Genomic DNA, 16,497 nt, shown 5'->3' with positions numbered 1-16,497 from the left:
GCATAGATGGAGTGTGTAACTTTAAGAAGGCAGATCTTATTGCATTTACTCATCGCTGGACAGCACACAGCCCATTTGCAACCCGGGCTTCTGCCACAGCTTTCGAGAACAGGAGAATCCCATTATGAAAAGGTGCAAGAGAAGCCCGGTTGTAAACAGGTTGCCTGCTGCCCAGCGACAGGTAAATGCAATATGATCCATCTTCTTAAAGTTGCACCCGGCATCTATGTGGGGAGAAAAGGGAATGCGATAATTTCCTTTGACTGAATGACAAGCTGTGGTCTATCAAAACTCAAAGTGAAACTCCTGATCTCCTCAAAACTGCGCTGAGTGAGGAAGAGAAAGGAACGGAGTGTGTGAATTTGCAGGGAGACTGGACCTGGTTCTGTCGCCATAAGCTATGAATAAATGTGACATCTGAACAAGGTTACTATATCTGATACTAGACATTGTTTTAATACAGAAATTAATTATAGGACTAAAATGCTTATATTCTGATTACTTAATGTTCATATTATTCTTAAAAAAATAAGTATCCAATTGATTTTTTTAAAATACACCTTGATAAGGAGCATCAGCAAAAGGAAAATTAAAGAAACTCCTGCAACCACTATTGCCTGGTATAGATGTAATACTTAATGATGTGAAATAAAACTATAGTATGCAAAGCCCACCTCTACCAGTGGTTTCACATCTTTCTTGCAGCTAATCCTTAACCATGGTTAAGGCATTCATATGTAATATCTAATGAAAACAAAGCATTATTTGTGCATTTTGTCTATATAAGTGCACTGTGTCTGCATCTTCTTTTTCTAGTAAAGCCTAAAAGCAACAAGAAAGCACTCTGACAAAGGAAGAATGGGAGTTGTTTTCATAGTATGAAGTGTTCTTATAAACTCCACATGTTTAAAGAAAATTCTTAAGAGTGTTATGTTGAAGTATTTATAATTAATTTAAATGCAACTCTACAGCTTTAGTGTTCTCAGTGTTCTCAAGCTGTTTTCTTTCAGGCTGCAAGCATTAGAAAACAATCCCATGCTTCAGTGCAGCTCTATAAATCTACAGAACGATTCTGCACAATCCCAGCAGTGATTACTTATTAATTGGAGTCAGCAAATAACTGCACCCTCTCCTTCTGTTGTGGCTACTCCGAGATAATGAAAGGCAAGCTAGCTAGAGGACCTCAAATTTAGGGCATTAACTTTTGGACATGACCCACTGAAAACTGCTATTAGTTTCACATTAAAGGAGACAAGGGTTCACAACTAATTCATTGACGTTTCAAGCTTGGTGGCTAAATCATACAACCATCTTCCAGTTGGTATGGATAAACAAAACCAAACCAAAATTAAAGTCCACCCTTAACTATAATTAAGGCAGACCTTGGGTTGTATTTAGTATTATAATTACATGCTAAAGCCATTCATAACTGAACAGCAGTAGGATGATGCTCTGGATCTCAGGAGATAATCTTATCATTATGCTATTATACATGGCTTGATGTTGGATGAGACTGCATGTCACTTCTTTTTAGGCAGACCAAAAGCCATATTTTTAACTGGTGTTGCCGAAAGCATGAATGCTACACACAGCAGGGTTATCTCAACACTAGAAAGTATCTCTCGAATCAGTCAGGGAGCTGGAAAAAGACTTGAAAAAATGACTTCTGCTCCATCCTACAAGTGAAGTCCAACTTGAGCCCTCACTGAAAAGGAAAATGTCTGCCCAAGAGCTTATTTATTGCTTCTCCCAGCTACATACAGGCCTGACTTTGACAAAGGCAGGTAATGGAAGCAGACTTTGCCCTGAATCCTCTTATTATTTCTAACTAAAGAGACATACTGAATCTATGGGATTTACCTATGTATTGACTCAACATTCAACAATTGATTCAATGGGTCTACAGTCAGCCCTCCTCATTTGCTGGGGTTAGGGGCACAGTGCTCCACAAAAGTGGAAAAACCATAAATACCTCTAGCTCCTCCCTCAAACTATTTTCACACACACACTTTGCAAATTCAACCCACCCTGGGTGCCTTCAAGGAGGCAGGATTCCTTCACAAGGTAGAAATGGGCAGCTGGTGGGACTTTCCTCTGCCTCCACTGCATTTTTCTTTTAAATAGGGACTTACAGGTCTCATTTGCAGACGCTCAGTCTTGCAAGGCTTCCAGTCCCTATTAAAAATGGCACAGGGCAGCAGTGGAGGTGACAGCAAATAATCCACGAATAACCAAATCTGCAAAAGGCAAACCCGCAATTGTGGAGGGCCAACTGTACTCTAGTGGGGAGGGGCTAACCAACCAGTCCCTATTTAGAAAATGTGCGAACGTATGTTATCCTACTTCTTTGTAGGATTTTAAAGTATTCTAATAGTGATGACTGGTAACTGCCTATAATTTTGAAGTGTGAATATCCTAATTCAGGTTTGCTGGCAATTTAAAATGTTAAAAACACATGAAACAACCCCACACCCATTCCCTACTTTAAGCAGTCTACTTTTATTAGCAGATATTAGCTTCTTTACCATATGCACGCCACAAAAGTAGAACGGAACAACATTACAAAAGTAGAATGGAACAACAATTGTTTGGAGCATTCTCCAAAGAATTGTTGTTCCATTCTACTTTTGGAATGCTATTCCATTCTACGTTTGTGGTGTGCATATGGTAAAGAAACATATGGTAAAGAAGTGGTACAAACCATAGTAGGTCAGCTGTTATATCCAGTAAACAATGCCCTTGATAACTATGAAACTCTTCCATTCACTTTTTGTTGCCATGTGGTGGTGTGAGTATCTTGTAAGCTCTACACCTGGGCCCTACAAAGTATTTGACTCCTCAGGCATAGAATTCCTCCAGTTGGGTACCAGAACTGACTATGGAGCCAAAGATTTATTGAGGTTTCTTCACAACTGCAAATTCCAAACAGATCTCAAACAAAAAGCGATGATAAGAAAAAGAACAGAAGAAAGGAACTTGAATGGAAAAACCCTGTCTAGGTGAGGTCCACTATAAGAGTAAACAGCTTTGAATATTAAAACTCCTCTGGCTAATAACTGTAATGGTGAGTGAAGGAAATGATGTTCTGAGTATGTCCTCTGCTGCTTTTCTGCTAGTTGAGATTAATTTAATGTTGCTTTCTTCTGCCTTATTGTAATGCTACTAGTTGGAAAGATTTTGATAAATTGGTTTAAACTGTAGCACATGTTAAGATTGATTTATTTGCTGCAACTGATATTTTCGTGAATAAGTTGTTTAAGGATTAGTGAACAGTTGGTTAGATAAATGGGTATATTATTGTCATGGTTGCTCTCATTCATGTAGGGTAATGGGTTTTTTCATATATTTAGAAGAATTTAATTGATGGAATGTTATTCTGTTAGTTAGCTAATGTGGCTATAAAAGACATGCATTATATATGAACTATTCAAAATTGATGTCAAATATTTACAGTTTTATCTTTGCTGCATTGTTTTGTCTGGCTGTCCTTGTGAGTTCTCTTAGCATTATTCTGTAGGAAAAGTGGTAACTGAACAACTTTACCACCACTCCTATTACTACTACTACCATCACCACCACAATCAGATTTAGGTATGATTTCATGTCACTGTATCCCTTGCCCTAAAAATAATTGTGGAATATCCTTCCAACAGAGGTTTAGAGGTAGCATTCTTGTGCCACAATGGGCCAATTCACATGTCACACTGAGGTACAATGGCTAAGAATTCTGGCTTATGATTGTTCTTGCTTCATTTCAACTAAACTAACAGCCACTAAAATAAACAGAATTTCTAGATGTACTTTGTTTAGGTGTTGTACTTCACCTTCTTGTTCCCTTGACAAACAGCTCAGAATTGTAGAATTTTTAATTTGTTTGTTCATGATAAACCAGACTTATCAGCGATTCTGCTTTTTTGTACCATATGAAATGGGCTGCTTATTAGACTACATGGCATAAGCTTCTTAGTAGTTACTGGAATCTTGGCTTTGTTTTGTTGTTCTGCCAGAATAGGTTAAAATGGCTACCACTCTGGGATGTGCCAACCTGACACACACATTTAGATATTTGGTTTTTCATTCTGCACTTTGCAGAAGGCTAACTGTCACGCTAAAATCTGGGATTTCTTACCATGGCCTGTCTGAGGAAAAGCAGGTGTCTTAATTAAACCTGGTGGCTTCTCCTCATTAAAATAGCGGTTCACAGGACCATCTGAAAGTGATATGTCTGAGTGTGATTCTGAGTTCCTATTAACACTCTTGGTAGCTGGGCCTAAAGCTGATTTGATTATTTTCATTGGACCTGATTAATTTAATTTCCCTCTGAGCAACATTCTTTCTTCTGGTGAGATACTCTGTTTCCTGCCCAGTTCTGTCCAAACTGCCAGAAACTTACGAGGAGATTGGTTTAAGTGTAAGCAAGGCTCACATTTATACAGAATACACACGTACTGCAGGGACAACATCTGTACAAAATGTTGGCCTATGACTCCTGTACCGACACTTTTCTTCCTCTTGTATGGTTTTTTAAAAACATCTTTTGCCTGATGAAGGCAATTTAGCCACAAAAGGGGAATCCTAAACAAGAGGGAAATAAGGATAGGGACTTCTACCTCCAACAAAGGTAAAACTTTTTTTTAGACTATACAGCTGAACCTCCGTTTTCGCAGGGGATCCGTTCTGCCCCCCCCCCCCGAAAACGGGGGCTTGCACATATTCAAGCCTCATAGGTTGAATGGGGTGTGCCCCTTTGCATGCAGTCTGGGTGTGTGTGCCATTGGAAATAGCGGAGGTCACCCCTCCATGGATATTCAAGGGTGCGGATCCTAGATCTGCAAGTTAGGAGGGGTGACTGTAATTGCCTAAATGTTTTTCCAGATGTAGCTGTAGAGAGACTTCTTGAGAAATTCAGGCTTGCATTATGTGTTTTGGGTATTTTTGCTGGCCAGTAAAGTTCTTCTCCATGGTCTCTGTGCCTCACACAATAGGGGTATCACTCCTTTGCGGATTTTGTATTTTGTTTTATTTTACTGTATGGCCCATACAGCTATGCCTGAATATATTACTGTACCTAATCATGGTTTGTGCATGAACAAGGAAATCTACCTTGTGTTGCCTGGGGTAATACTGATGATTTTGCTTATGATTTGAATTAAACTTAAGTTTGCCTGGTAACACCTACATTCTTTAAAATTTATTTCACACTAAATTCCCTGCAGAATGGTCCAAAAAGTACACTTTCCAGAAAATGCCAAAGCTTGCTGATCAGCCCTGAAATTGTTGAGACTGTCATAAAGATATGTTCTTCAGCAAAGAAAACAAAAAGTAGTTTTGAAGGTACTCAAAGTAGTTGGTGAATCAGGTCCAAAGCAATCAAGTAGGTGGATTTGCATAGAGACAACCGATTGGGCAGACATATTAAATAAGAGCAGTGACAGTCCTGTTTACCCCAGCTGTCTGTGATGCTTTTGTAAGAGATTCTAGGGATTCAATGCACTTGTATACAAGTGTCTATAAGTGCCAAATGGGTTTCTTCATAAGATGCCTACACAATTATTTAAAGATCCATGCTCATCACCCATGCTTTTTATTTACTATACCTTATACAGTGTAAAATAACACAAGTGTAAACACAGCAAACTTGATTGCTACCTAAGCAGTACAGCTCCTCTGAGACATTCAAAGTCTTAATATTTAGATTACTGGGGTCTGAATCTAAATTGCTATGTTCAATAGGATTGTATTATTATTTATTAATTTAATGGCTTATGTATACTAGCTACACATAAACAGGTAGTAGATCAAATGCTCCTTTTTAAGAGAGATCATTAACAATTTCCTCGTTATTTCTGTTCTCATTACACAAAGAATGGTAGCCATTTGAGAGGGCCATGATCTGACCTTTCATTGGCCTAGAGTTTGAACCTTTGGCTATGCTTCCCAAGCCCAAACTCAATAGAGTCAATCCCTCCTTCCAACCAAGGAAAAAGCATCATGTCTGTTCTCAGCATTGCAAAGTTACCCCTAGATTGCTTCACAACTCTACCTCCACATTAGTGTCTGATGGACGGTGGGCCGTAGGTGAAAGACGTGGTTGCTGACTGCCAAGTTGTGCTCCAGCCGGAAAGGTTCTAATACAACTCCATCTCTCACAGGGAACGTCAGCCGCAGTTCATCATTATGGTTGGCTGGGATCAAAGAGGGAGAGAAAATGTGAACTTTCCATTTAGCATCTGCAGTGCAATAATAACACACATATTTATACTGGACAATATCACATGGTTCCCTGGGCTTGAATTTGTGGCCTAACCTGACATTATTGTTTCCAGTTTCTCCTATCCATGGGTAAGACCAGACTGACAAGCATTTCTGCAGCCCCTCATGCTCATCACTTTTCTTGCCATACCTATAGTTTAATGCTAAGTCTGTGAGGAGGCAGCTTTGCTTTGTCTTATCTCACACAATATGCCTAGCAAACAAGAACAAGATTCCAAGATTATTTGAATCTGAGATAGTAAGGCCAGGTGGCATCTTGTCCTCAAATTCCTACAGAAGCTCCCTAGGTGTTTTCCCCACTTTGCCTGTGAACAGGGAGAAAAGGTCAAATCTGGATCACTCCTCATAGTTTCCTGGGGACAAAAGTAATAACCAAAAAGAAAAGAGCTTAAATATTCCAAATAATGTCTTCATTACAATCATTGCATTTAGTATTGAAGATTTATAATTCACCTTAGTGTTTCCCTCCCTTCTTTGTTAGTTTACACTGTAAGCCTTCTACTTGTTTTGGTTTTCTGAAGCCTCAGAAAAGCCATTTTTATTAACAAATTTTATTCAGAAGTGCGACGGATGATCCCACTTCCGGCACTCCTGAAACATTCAGGTAACACTTGGGCAGCGGTTAAGTGCCCTGTGTGATAAACTCCTTAGAGGGGGAGAAACTCCCATCCTCCGTTATCCAATATAATAGGTTAAGGATAATTTTTTCTGGTCAAGCTGATCTTACCTGCTTTTATTATGAAATGTCCCAGTGGTTTCAATTACATTTTCTTCCACACAAGATTACCCAAGATTAGTATTTCTATTATTTTGTGATGTTTCAGTTGGCCTAATAAGATATTATCATAATACAATTTTTGCAACTTTTCCTTTGGCCAACCTTTGCTTTTTGTGAGTCCTGGAAATTAGCAAATGTTGCTGTTCAGCAGTAGGATTCCAGACTGGAACTACACAATCTAGGCTCTATGTACTTTCTCCAGTGTAATGCATGATATAACACAGAAGAGCATGACCTATAGCCTCCAAAGGCATGATGTGGAGTCTCCACAGTTCGAATCTAGAGCATTCTTAACCTGGAGTCAATGGATGCCCTTCAGATAGTCCATGAGTGTGGTGCAGGAAAAAAGTTGTTTCCTTTCGATTTCCTTCCCGTTAAATGATGCATGTTTCCTGTCACAGTATTGTATGTACAGTCAGCCCTCCCCATAGGTGGGCTTGCCTTCTGTGTCTTAGAGCTTACGTGGAAGACAAGCCCCGGCAGAAGCAATGGGTGCGTACCCGTGCCATGCAGCCCATACGCTGCCATGAGCACGTGCCCCATTATTTTCTATGGGGCTTGAACACATTCTTTTTCCCATATGCGGGGAGGGGGGGTACGGAACAGATACCCTGCGTATGGGGAGGGCGCACTGTATTGTATTGATTCCCAAATGTTGGTCCTTCGGGTGTTTTGGACTTCAACTCCCAGAATCACCAGTCAGTTTGAGCAACAGTTAGGAGTTTTGGGAGCTCAAGACCAAAACATTCAAGGGATGAAAAGCTGGGAATCACTGGTCTAGCATGGCTGGCAGTATAGAGCTGCCATATCAGAGTGTGTCCAGTTGAAGTCGGGTCACCTTGTCAAATTTAGTCTTTGCCGCAGCAGACCATGGAGAAAAAACTCTCATGCCATCTCAGCAAAGTAAAATTTATTCCTTGCCGTTTTTGTGGTAATGTTTTCATTCAAATCTCTAGTGCAATTAAAAATGTGCAATGTTTTGAATGTCTGTGTTTATGTATATCTCTCTGGGGAGGAGGTCCATAGTTTTTATTAGATTCTCAGAAGGGTCCATAATAGCTCAAAGTTTAAGCACGATTGTATACTATCTGTGCCCATATGTATGTGTGCATAGAGGTGTGTACATGTGCGTGCATATGCATGTGCAATCAGAACTAACCCTTCTCCAGCCAATACTTAATTTGTGGCATCAGCCTTTTTTCTCTCTGTATGTGGTCTCTTCCTGTAGCCCTTGACAGATTCCCAGATATCTCAAACCATTTCATTTCCTGGTAGAACCTAATTGGAATATGTCCTCACACTTCCTACTTTCCTTCTTAAGGAAAACTATCAAATGCAGATTCAGTGCCTTAAACACTGGCACTTTTTTCTTTTCTCTCCCACCTCATTTTGCTTTAGCATCTTGTCTGATGAACAGTTCTGGAGAATTAGAAATACAGTATTGCATGGCATTTTGTGACTTTTCAGATGGCCTAACAAAATGCACCAACCCAATATGGGTTTAGGATGACACTGATTCTTTATTTTGCATGCTTTGTATACATTTCATAAATATATTGGACTGTCAAAAGTGTGTCACTAAAAGGGCTAATCAGGACAATATTCACCAAGCAATATTTCTAGGACACACAGCATACAGTTGGAGAGAGCAGGGTTATGAAAGATAGATGCTTTATTTGCTACTTACTTGGAGGTGGTGGTAATGCATTGATATTTGGCTTAATGTCAGGCGGGAATGGCGGTTTGACATCTTGATTAGGGGACAGGTATGGAGGAATATTGCTCCCTGGTGTCATAGGTGGTGTGGGATTTCCTGGAACAGGTGAGTGAGGGTAATTTGCTACAGGAACAGGCCTTGATGGCTGTAAAATAATGATTGCAATCCAACAAAGAGAGAGAAATTATTGCAGTATCCTGGCCCAAAGAATGAAGGCTAAACCTCCAGATGATATGAACAGAACTAGGAACATATGATATATCTAACAATAATACAAGCCTTGCACAACTTGTGATCCACCAGGTCCAACCCAGCTTTATCTTTAGCTTATAGTTGTAAAGCGCATAGACACTGTTAGTTCAGTATGAAGTTGGTATATAAGTAAAGCTGTTTATCAGTCATTCATTATTATATACCCTGATTTTGCCGTCTACATGGGAATCTTTAGGAGAAGCAATTTAAGCCACTGGTCTTGGATCAGAGGTAGCCTACACACATCCCTAGTCAGCATCAGTTTCACCTCCTTAGGCCCACACCCTTCTCACCCTTAGCCTTTTCCCTTTTCCTTCTGCTTGCACCATATGGCTTCTTATGCTCTGCCTACCTACTGTGATGGAAGATCAGGGAAAGGCATGCTCTGCTGAGAACTATCAACTCCAGGTGCCTTGAAAACCTTGAAACAAGAGTTTCAGAGTTTGACCCCCACCATTTCCATGAAGGGAGGATGAGGGTAGGGAAAGTGTAGACTATTGGAAATTGCCATCTTACGGTGTCTTTTGCCCAAAGTATCATCACTCAGTCTTTTGACAGGAAAGAGGGCCAGGGTGTGAATGTGAGTTTTAGGAACTGACACTTCCAGTGTGTTTCAAAACATTTATACATGAATGAACAGATGTGTATGCTCGTGTTTCTGAGTGCTTGGGGGAAAAGAAGTGAGGATGGTGAAGGTAAGATTATCACCACCTCACACTTCAGCCCCACCCAGTGGCATCCCTAGGGTTGGTGTCATTTGTTGCAGTCACTTATAGGGTGGGGGGACTTCCGTGTATGTGTGATCGGGCATGCCCCCATGTGCCCTCAGGGAGCAGCTGCTCTGCCCTGGAGAGGGTGGGGGAGCATGTGCGCTGCCCTGGAAAGGGCCGGGATGAAGCCATGTGGTCCCAGAGAGGGTGGCGGAAGCACATGTGTGGCCCAGAAAGGGCTGGGGAGAAGGCGCACGGCCCCGGAGAGGGCCAGAGACTGACCAGATGTCACCTCCTTCTAGGGTATCACCCAATGCAGTTCGCACCCCCCACACCCCTAAAGTGACGCTACTGGCCCCACCCCATTCTGAAGATTTTTAAGGCACCAAAAGGAAACTACCAAGAATGTGAGGTGGCTCTAGTTGCATACACTGCCAGTGCCAACATATGCCTCCCAACTGATTATCCAGAAGTAAGTGCCTTTCTGGGAAAAGCACCTCCTCGCCCCCCTCTCTCCCCCCACTTTAGGCATAGTATTTTTCATAGACTGGATTCTGTTTCTTGTTACCTTATCAAGGGACAAAGCAGCAGAAAAACTATATTTTAAACCATTCTTTACATCCATCCATATTGCAACATGGCAGAACTAAAAGTGGAGCATCTGTATGTTACAAGCTGTGGGATGCAATGTTTGACTTTTATTGTATTTTTGTATGAATAATGAAAGCTGAGAGATAAATAGATAATAGTTGAGCAACAGTTTATTATTCAAATTCACCAGGACTTCACAAACACTCAGGAAGAAGATTCTAGTTTACTACTTGCTTCTAGTTTCAACCTAATTTTAATGAATATACAGTCAGCCCACCCCATAGGCGGGCTTGCCTTCCACAGCTTTGAGCTTACGTAGCAGGCAACCCCAGGAGAAGTAATGGGGCGCATACCTGCACTGTGCACCATGCGTGCACCCCATTATTTTCAATGGGGCTTGAGCATACACTCTTTCCCCCATACACCGGGGGCGGGGTGTGTGTGTGTCCAGAACGGATCCCCCATGTATGGGGAGGGCAGACTGTATCATGAATTCAAAGGATTAGGGTTGGAGGAAACAAACTCTGATAATTAATAAAATATGGGTATAAAAGAAAAATTGTTCTCACCTTGTAATATTGCCCCATGTTGACTGTTGGAGGAGGATATTGTCCTGTGGTTTGCTGGTTTGGCATTCTTTGTCCAGGGTAGTTGGGAGACGTAAGGGGTCTTGGAGGGTTGGGAGCTGGATACTGACCAGGCTGGGATGGAAACTGGCTATTTGGTCCATACTGCTGGTTTCCATAATTTGGCTATTTTGTAAACAACACACACATTTTTAACCTTTAGTTGAATACTCATATGCACGTACCAAAATTAGCTTCAAATAAAATTAATCATAAGGTTCCTTTTTAATTTTAAAATATCTTAACACTTGCAAATACTGTGTAGTAATACAAAGCTTACGATTCATTGTTTAATTGACTGTCTACATTGAACATTAGTAAGGTTAATCAGCCCGATCTTTCCATGGCTCAGACACAAGAAGTGAAGTCTGATGGCACACAAAACAGTATGGTTTAAAGGACATTTACAGAATGTGACACACTACAGGCAAAGTCCCATATACATTCCTGCTAACAATGAAAAACATTTTTAAATCTTTCTCACTCTGGTTTATGGCATTTTAAAAGTGGTTAAATTTGACATGAAGCATCCCATTACAAATTATTACATTTTACAACACTACAAAAATAAATAAGGTTGAAGAAAGGTGATGTGGAAAAAATGTAGAGATTAATAGTGGAGCAGATTTTATAGACCTAAAACATTCAGGTATCAACCATTATGCTAAATAAATGGCAGACTAGAGCTCCATCTAAGACAGAACATCTTTGAGACCAAGTAATTCAAGAATTTTCCAGCATGTATTGTATCTCAAGATTGTAGTTTGTTTATCAGTATCTTCTGAAAAAACAAAATCTAGTGCTGCTGATAATACCATGATGATATCCTCTTCCAGCTCTGCTAGAAGACTTGCATGGAGCTCTCATACTTCCACATCTTTCAAGAACTAATCTCTTTTTTGATAAAAATTACCAGCTTGTTAGATGAAGGGAATGCTGTGGATATAGTATATCTTGATTTCACTAAGGCTTTTGACAGGGTTTCCCATGACATTCTTGCAAACAAGCTAGTGAAATATGGGCTAGGCAATGTAACTGTTACATGGATTTGTAATTGGTTGACTGGCCGAACCCAAAGGGTGCTCAACAATGGCTCCTTTTCATCCTGGAGAGAAGAGATCAGTGGGGTCCCACAGGGCTCTGTGCTGGGCCCAGTTCTATTCAACATCTTTATCAATGACTTGGATGACAGAATTGGGGGCATACTTCTCAAATTTGCAGATGACACCAAATTAGGAGGAGTAGCTAATACCCAAGAGGACAGGATCAAGATTCAAAATGACCTTGATAGACTGGAAAGCTGGGCCAAGGCTAACAAAATGAATTTCAACACGGAAAAATGCAAGGTACTGCACTTAGGGTGAAAAAATGAAATGCACTGATATAGGATGGGTGTTACCTAGCTGAATGAAACTACATGTGAAAGGGATCTGGGAGTCCAAATAGACAACAAACTGAACATGAGTCAACAGTGCAATGCAGCAGCTAACAAAGCCAATGCGATTTTGGGCTGCATCAATAGAAGTATAGTGTCTAGATCAAGGGAAGTAATAGTTCCACTCTATTCTGCTCTGGTCAGGTCCCACCTGGAATATTGTGTCCAGTTCTGGGCACCACAATTTAAAAAGGATATTGAAAAACTGGAGCGCGTGTTCAAAGGGCAACCAAAATGGTGAAGGGTCTGGAAACCATGCCCTTTGAGGAACGACTTAGGGAGCTGGGTATGTTTAGCCTGGAGAAGAGAAGGTTAAGAGGTGATATGATAGCCCTGTTTAAATATTTGAAGAGATGTCATATTGAGGAGGGAGCAAGCTTGTTTTCTGCTGCTTCAGAGACTAGAATGCAGAACAATGGATGCAAGTTGTAGGAAAAGAGATTCCACCTCAACATTAGGAGGAACTTCCTGACAGTAAGGGCTGTTTGACAGTGGAACAAACTCCCTCGAAGTGTAGTGGAGTCTCCTTCCTCAGAGGTCTTCAAACAGAGGCTGGATGGCCATCTGTCAGGGATGCTTTGATTGAGATTTCCTGCATGGTAGGGGTTGGACTGAATGGTCCTTGTGGTCTTTTCCAACTCTATGAATCTAGAACAACGGTTCCCCAAATTTTTCAGGGTACCACCCCCTTTCCTCACAACACCTATTTCTTATTATGTCTACTGTTTGTGCAGTTGCCAAATGGCCAGCGGTGTCTACCTTAGCTGTGTCCAGCTCACCACTACCCTCCTCCACCTCAGCCTTTCATGTGCAAATACAGCAGCAGCAGTGGCCCAGGCCTGCTCCTCTCTCTCCCCGACACTGGCCTTACAACAAAAATAAGGCTACCTGGCTGGCTGTTCCATTGCAGTAACCAAGTATCACCTCGAGCAGCAACTGAGAACCCTCTCACTCATGTAATCTTAGAGCAAAGGCTGGCACAGACAAGAGTCTTCTTGGTCGCTGCTCCCTTTGCATCTGGTCATCTTGGGAGCAGATGGCTGAGCAGCAATCAAGAAGCCTCTTGCCTTTGTCAGCCTTGCGAAGGGGGCAATAGGAGACATGTGCCCCCCACGCAAGGAAGGACTGTTAGAGCCTCTACAGATTTGCATAAAGAGCCAACATGCAGGCAGAGTGGGGGCATGGTGACTGCCCGTCAGCTGCCCTCATTTCACCCCCACGCCGCCTGATTGACCAGATGCTATGTCTGGCAAAACGTTTATATGCACTGCACCAAAGAAGCTGAGGCGGGGGTGGCTAGGGTGCCCTTTCCGTGGCACAAAGAGAAGCGGCTTTTTGTTGCTTCTTTTTGTGTCATGGAAAGGCCAGATTGGGGTGGCTGTGTGTTGCTGCTATAGCCCCAATCCAGCAAGGAAAGGGGCAGCTGTTGAGCCCCTCAATCTGAAACAGAAGAGAAAGGGAAAATAATCTTTTAAAAACTCATCCTGTATATTCCGTCCCCAAAGTCATGCCTTCGCTACACAGCTTCTAATGGTCCCCCATCCTGACAAACATTGTTCCTTCTGCCACCTCCAGTGAAAGTAAGCAAGAGCAGCAGCGCAGCTCTAACCTTCCAGCTACATTCTGGCAAAGCTCAGAAAGCTTAAGCAAGGTCCCAAATGTCAGCGTTTCTTTTTGCCACTCTTGTGCTGTCACATGCTCTAACTCCTCATACTCACCATCATCCTAAATGCAACTGGATTGCCTTGTCTCTCTTGTATGCCAATATTTTGACTGAAGCCCGCCCCTTCTGCCCCCTTCTCCCTTGCCATCACCCCGATTTTTCGACCGCCCCCAAAAGGGTAGTACCACCTATTTTGGGTATCACAGAACTAGAGGGTGCACAGGTCATGAGTAGGCTTTCTGCAGACAACCCATCATCCACATTACAAAACACACAGCCCATCTACTATGCAAAAGAACAGGATAGCCTTCATGCTACTTACCTCTCCTGGATATGGTCTCTTCATGCCTTGCATAGGCAAAGACTGGGGGCGTGGGCCAGGGTAGGCTTGCTGCGGCATCCTTTGGCCATGGTTGAAGGGACTCATTCCAGGTGGCCTGGGCTGGTTCATGCCCATAGGTGGCCCGGTCATATTGGAGGGCGTCATGCCTGCTCCCATTGTTGCAGGATTCATGCTGCCCGGCATGGAAGCAGGGCCACGAGGACCAGGCTGGTTCATGAATTGGCTGTTGTAAGCCTGAGTTGGACCCATCTGGAAAGAGGAACAAACCTTCAACAGAAGAAAAAAAAGAATAAAATGCGACATGCATTAAAAATGGGAGGGGGAGCCAACTTGATGGGACTCAGAGATAATGTCGCATTTTCAAACAAATCCGTCCACTTCCTTTGTCTCTCTCTTTGTCTTTGCTTATGATAAATATTATTGGAATTCTAAGAGCAACAAATAGGCAGTGTATGATAATTTTCTGAGACCTATGAAAATCCTGTACAGTCCGCCCTCCCTATATGAAGGGGATCCATTCCGGAATCCCCCGCGTATGGGGAAAAGAGCGTATGCTCAAGCCCCATAGGAAATAATTAGGCGCATGCACGCGGTGGCATGCAGGGCGCACGGTGCGCTTATGTGCCTCATTACTTCTAATGGGGCTTGCCTTCCGCATAAGCTCAAAGCCGCGGAAGTCAAGCCCACCTATTAGGAGGGCTAACTGTACTACACCCCTAGGAGGAACAATAAGAGTGAGTGAGGAGTAGTGGTTTGAGTGTTGGACTAGAACTTCAGGAGACCAGGGTTTGAATCCCCGCTCAGCCATGGAAACCCCCTGGGGGATTTTGGGCACATCACACTCTCGCAGCCCCTCTCATGAAGGCAATGGCAAACCCACTCTAAGCAAATCTTGCCAAGAACACCCTGTGAGATATGTTCACCTTAGAGAACAACTTACAGAAATGGTCTGAAGTTAACACAACAAAAAGAGAAATAATAGGGGAGCTTCAACAATTTGCTTTTTGTATTTTGGTTGTCTGACTAAAGGTATTAGTTTTGTGGATTTGGAATGTTACTGTACTTTGCTATATAGTCAGCACATTTAGCCCTGAATATGTTTCTTGGAAGGGATCTGTATTGTTTGTATTAGAGATAAGTTCATTTGGAAGATCCTGTTGGTGCTCATCATTTGAAAGGCTAGACAACACTTCTGTTTATGCATGTGTCTGAAGCTAAAAGAGAAAGCCACTGTTCCTTTTACAGACAACTCGGTTATATTTTGGAATGATTTGCTCAGGTGCAGAGGTCTGAGATTGGCTTCTAGGATGGAATAAATCTCAGAGGCTAAGATAACAGAGTTCTAAAGAGCAGACAATGATTTGAGGCCACCCATCAATACATGTATAGGTTTCTATGCATCTAGTCTTGTTTTTCTTTTCACAAGAAGAAAAGAACTTTATACAGTAGCAGCTTGTTCCTTCTGCACTGGTGAGGCAAAAAGCAGTGCAGCTGACATTTTAGCAGAGCTAAAAGTAAGCAGAGCCAGGGCAGGTAGAGCTAACACCCCTAAAATATAACCACAGTCCCAATTCTACCTAAAACCAAAAGTAGGATTTAGTCCATTTTTTTTCCTGGTGCATGTGTATTCTGTACTAGGGATGAAAAGAATATTAGAAAATATTTGACAATCGTCTTCCTCGAGTTTCAGGGAATCCTAAAGAAGAGTCACCTGCCACATGACAATCTTTGCAATTAGGGATTTTACTGTGTGCCAAGTCTGACAAATTTTTTGGCGCAAGAGAGCTTTTCTTGTGCAGGAAACAGCATTTTTACACAGTAAATAATAGCAATCTCAACATCTTTTCTCAAGGTAAACAGACTTAGTTTATCAGTGCAGAAATATTATTTTCTATGCAGAAAAGGCTGTCTATTGGGCAAAAAAGGATCCGTTTCTGTACAAACCTTTGCACAGAATAAATCCTCAAGTACAACATTTTCTGTGAAATAAACAACCTTTTCTTCTGTGCAGCAAATATTGTCTCTGTGCAGAAAACCCAAGTTTGAATTTTGTACTGTATATAATAACGCCTGAACTGCTAGTAGTCTTTAGATAATGTGGAAATTTTG

General features: G+C 41.8%; 1 protein-coding gene across 8 annotated transcripts in view; it reads right to left on the bottom strand.

Moving 5' to 3' along the window:
• Positions 1-16,497, bottom strand: part of ZMIZ1 (zinc finger MIZ-type containing 1) — a 371,096-nt gene that overhangs the window by 31,187 nt on the left and 323,412 nt on the right. For 6 of the 8 annotated variants that reach the window (XM_042457113.1, XM_042457112.1, XM_042457115.1 and 3 more), the window contains 4 exons: positions 14,368-14,655; positions 10,891-11,073; positions 8,739-8,913; positions 6,044-6,185 (listed from right to left, as the gene is read on the bottom strand). In XM_042457113.1, the coding sequence (XP_042313047.1) occupies positions 6,044-6,185; positions 8,739-8,913; positions 10,891-11,073; positions 14,368-14,655 (788 nt within the window). The remainder of the gene's footprint in view (positions 1-6,043; positions 6,186-8,738; positions 8,914-10,890; positions 11,074-14,367; positions 14,656-16,497) is intronic. The other 2 variants (XM_042457114.1, XM_042457116.1) reach the window with 1 other exon arrangement.

Source organism: Sceloporus undulatus, chromosome 3 (assembly GCF_019175285.1).
Source record: "Sceloporus undulatus isolate JIND9_A2432 ecotype Alabama chromosome 3, SceUnd_v1.1, whole genome shotgun sequence".
In the NCBI taxonomy this organism is placed as follows: Eukaryota; Metazoa; Chordata; class Lepidosauria; order Squamata; family Phrynosomatidae; genus Sceloporus; species Sceloporus undulatus.
The sequence above is the reverse complement of the archived record's forward strand: the minus strand, read 5'-3'. Positions and strand labels throughout refer to the sequence as shown.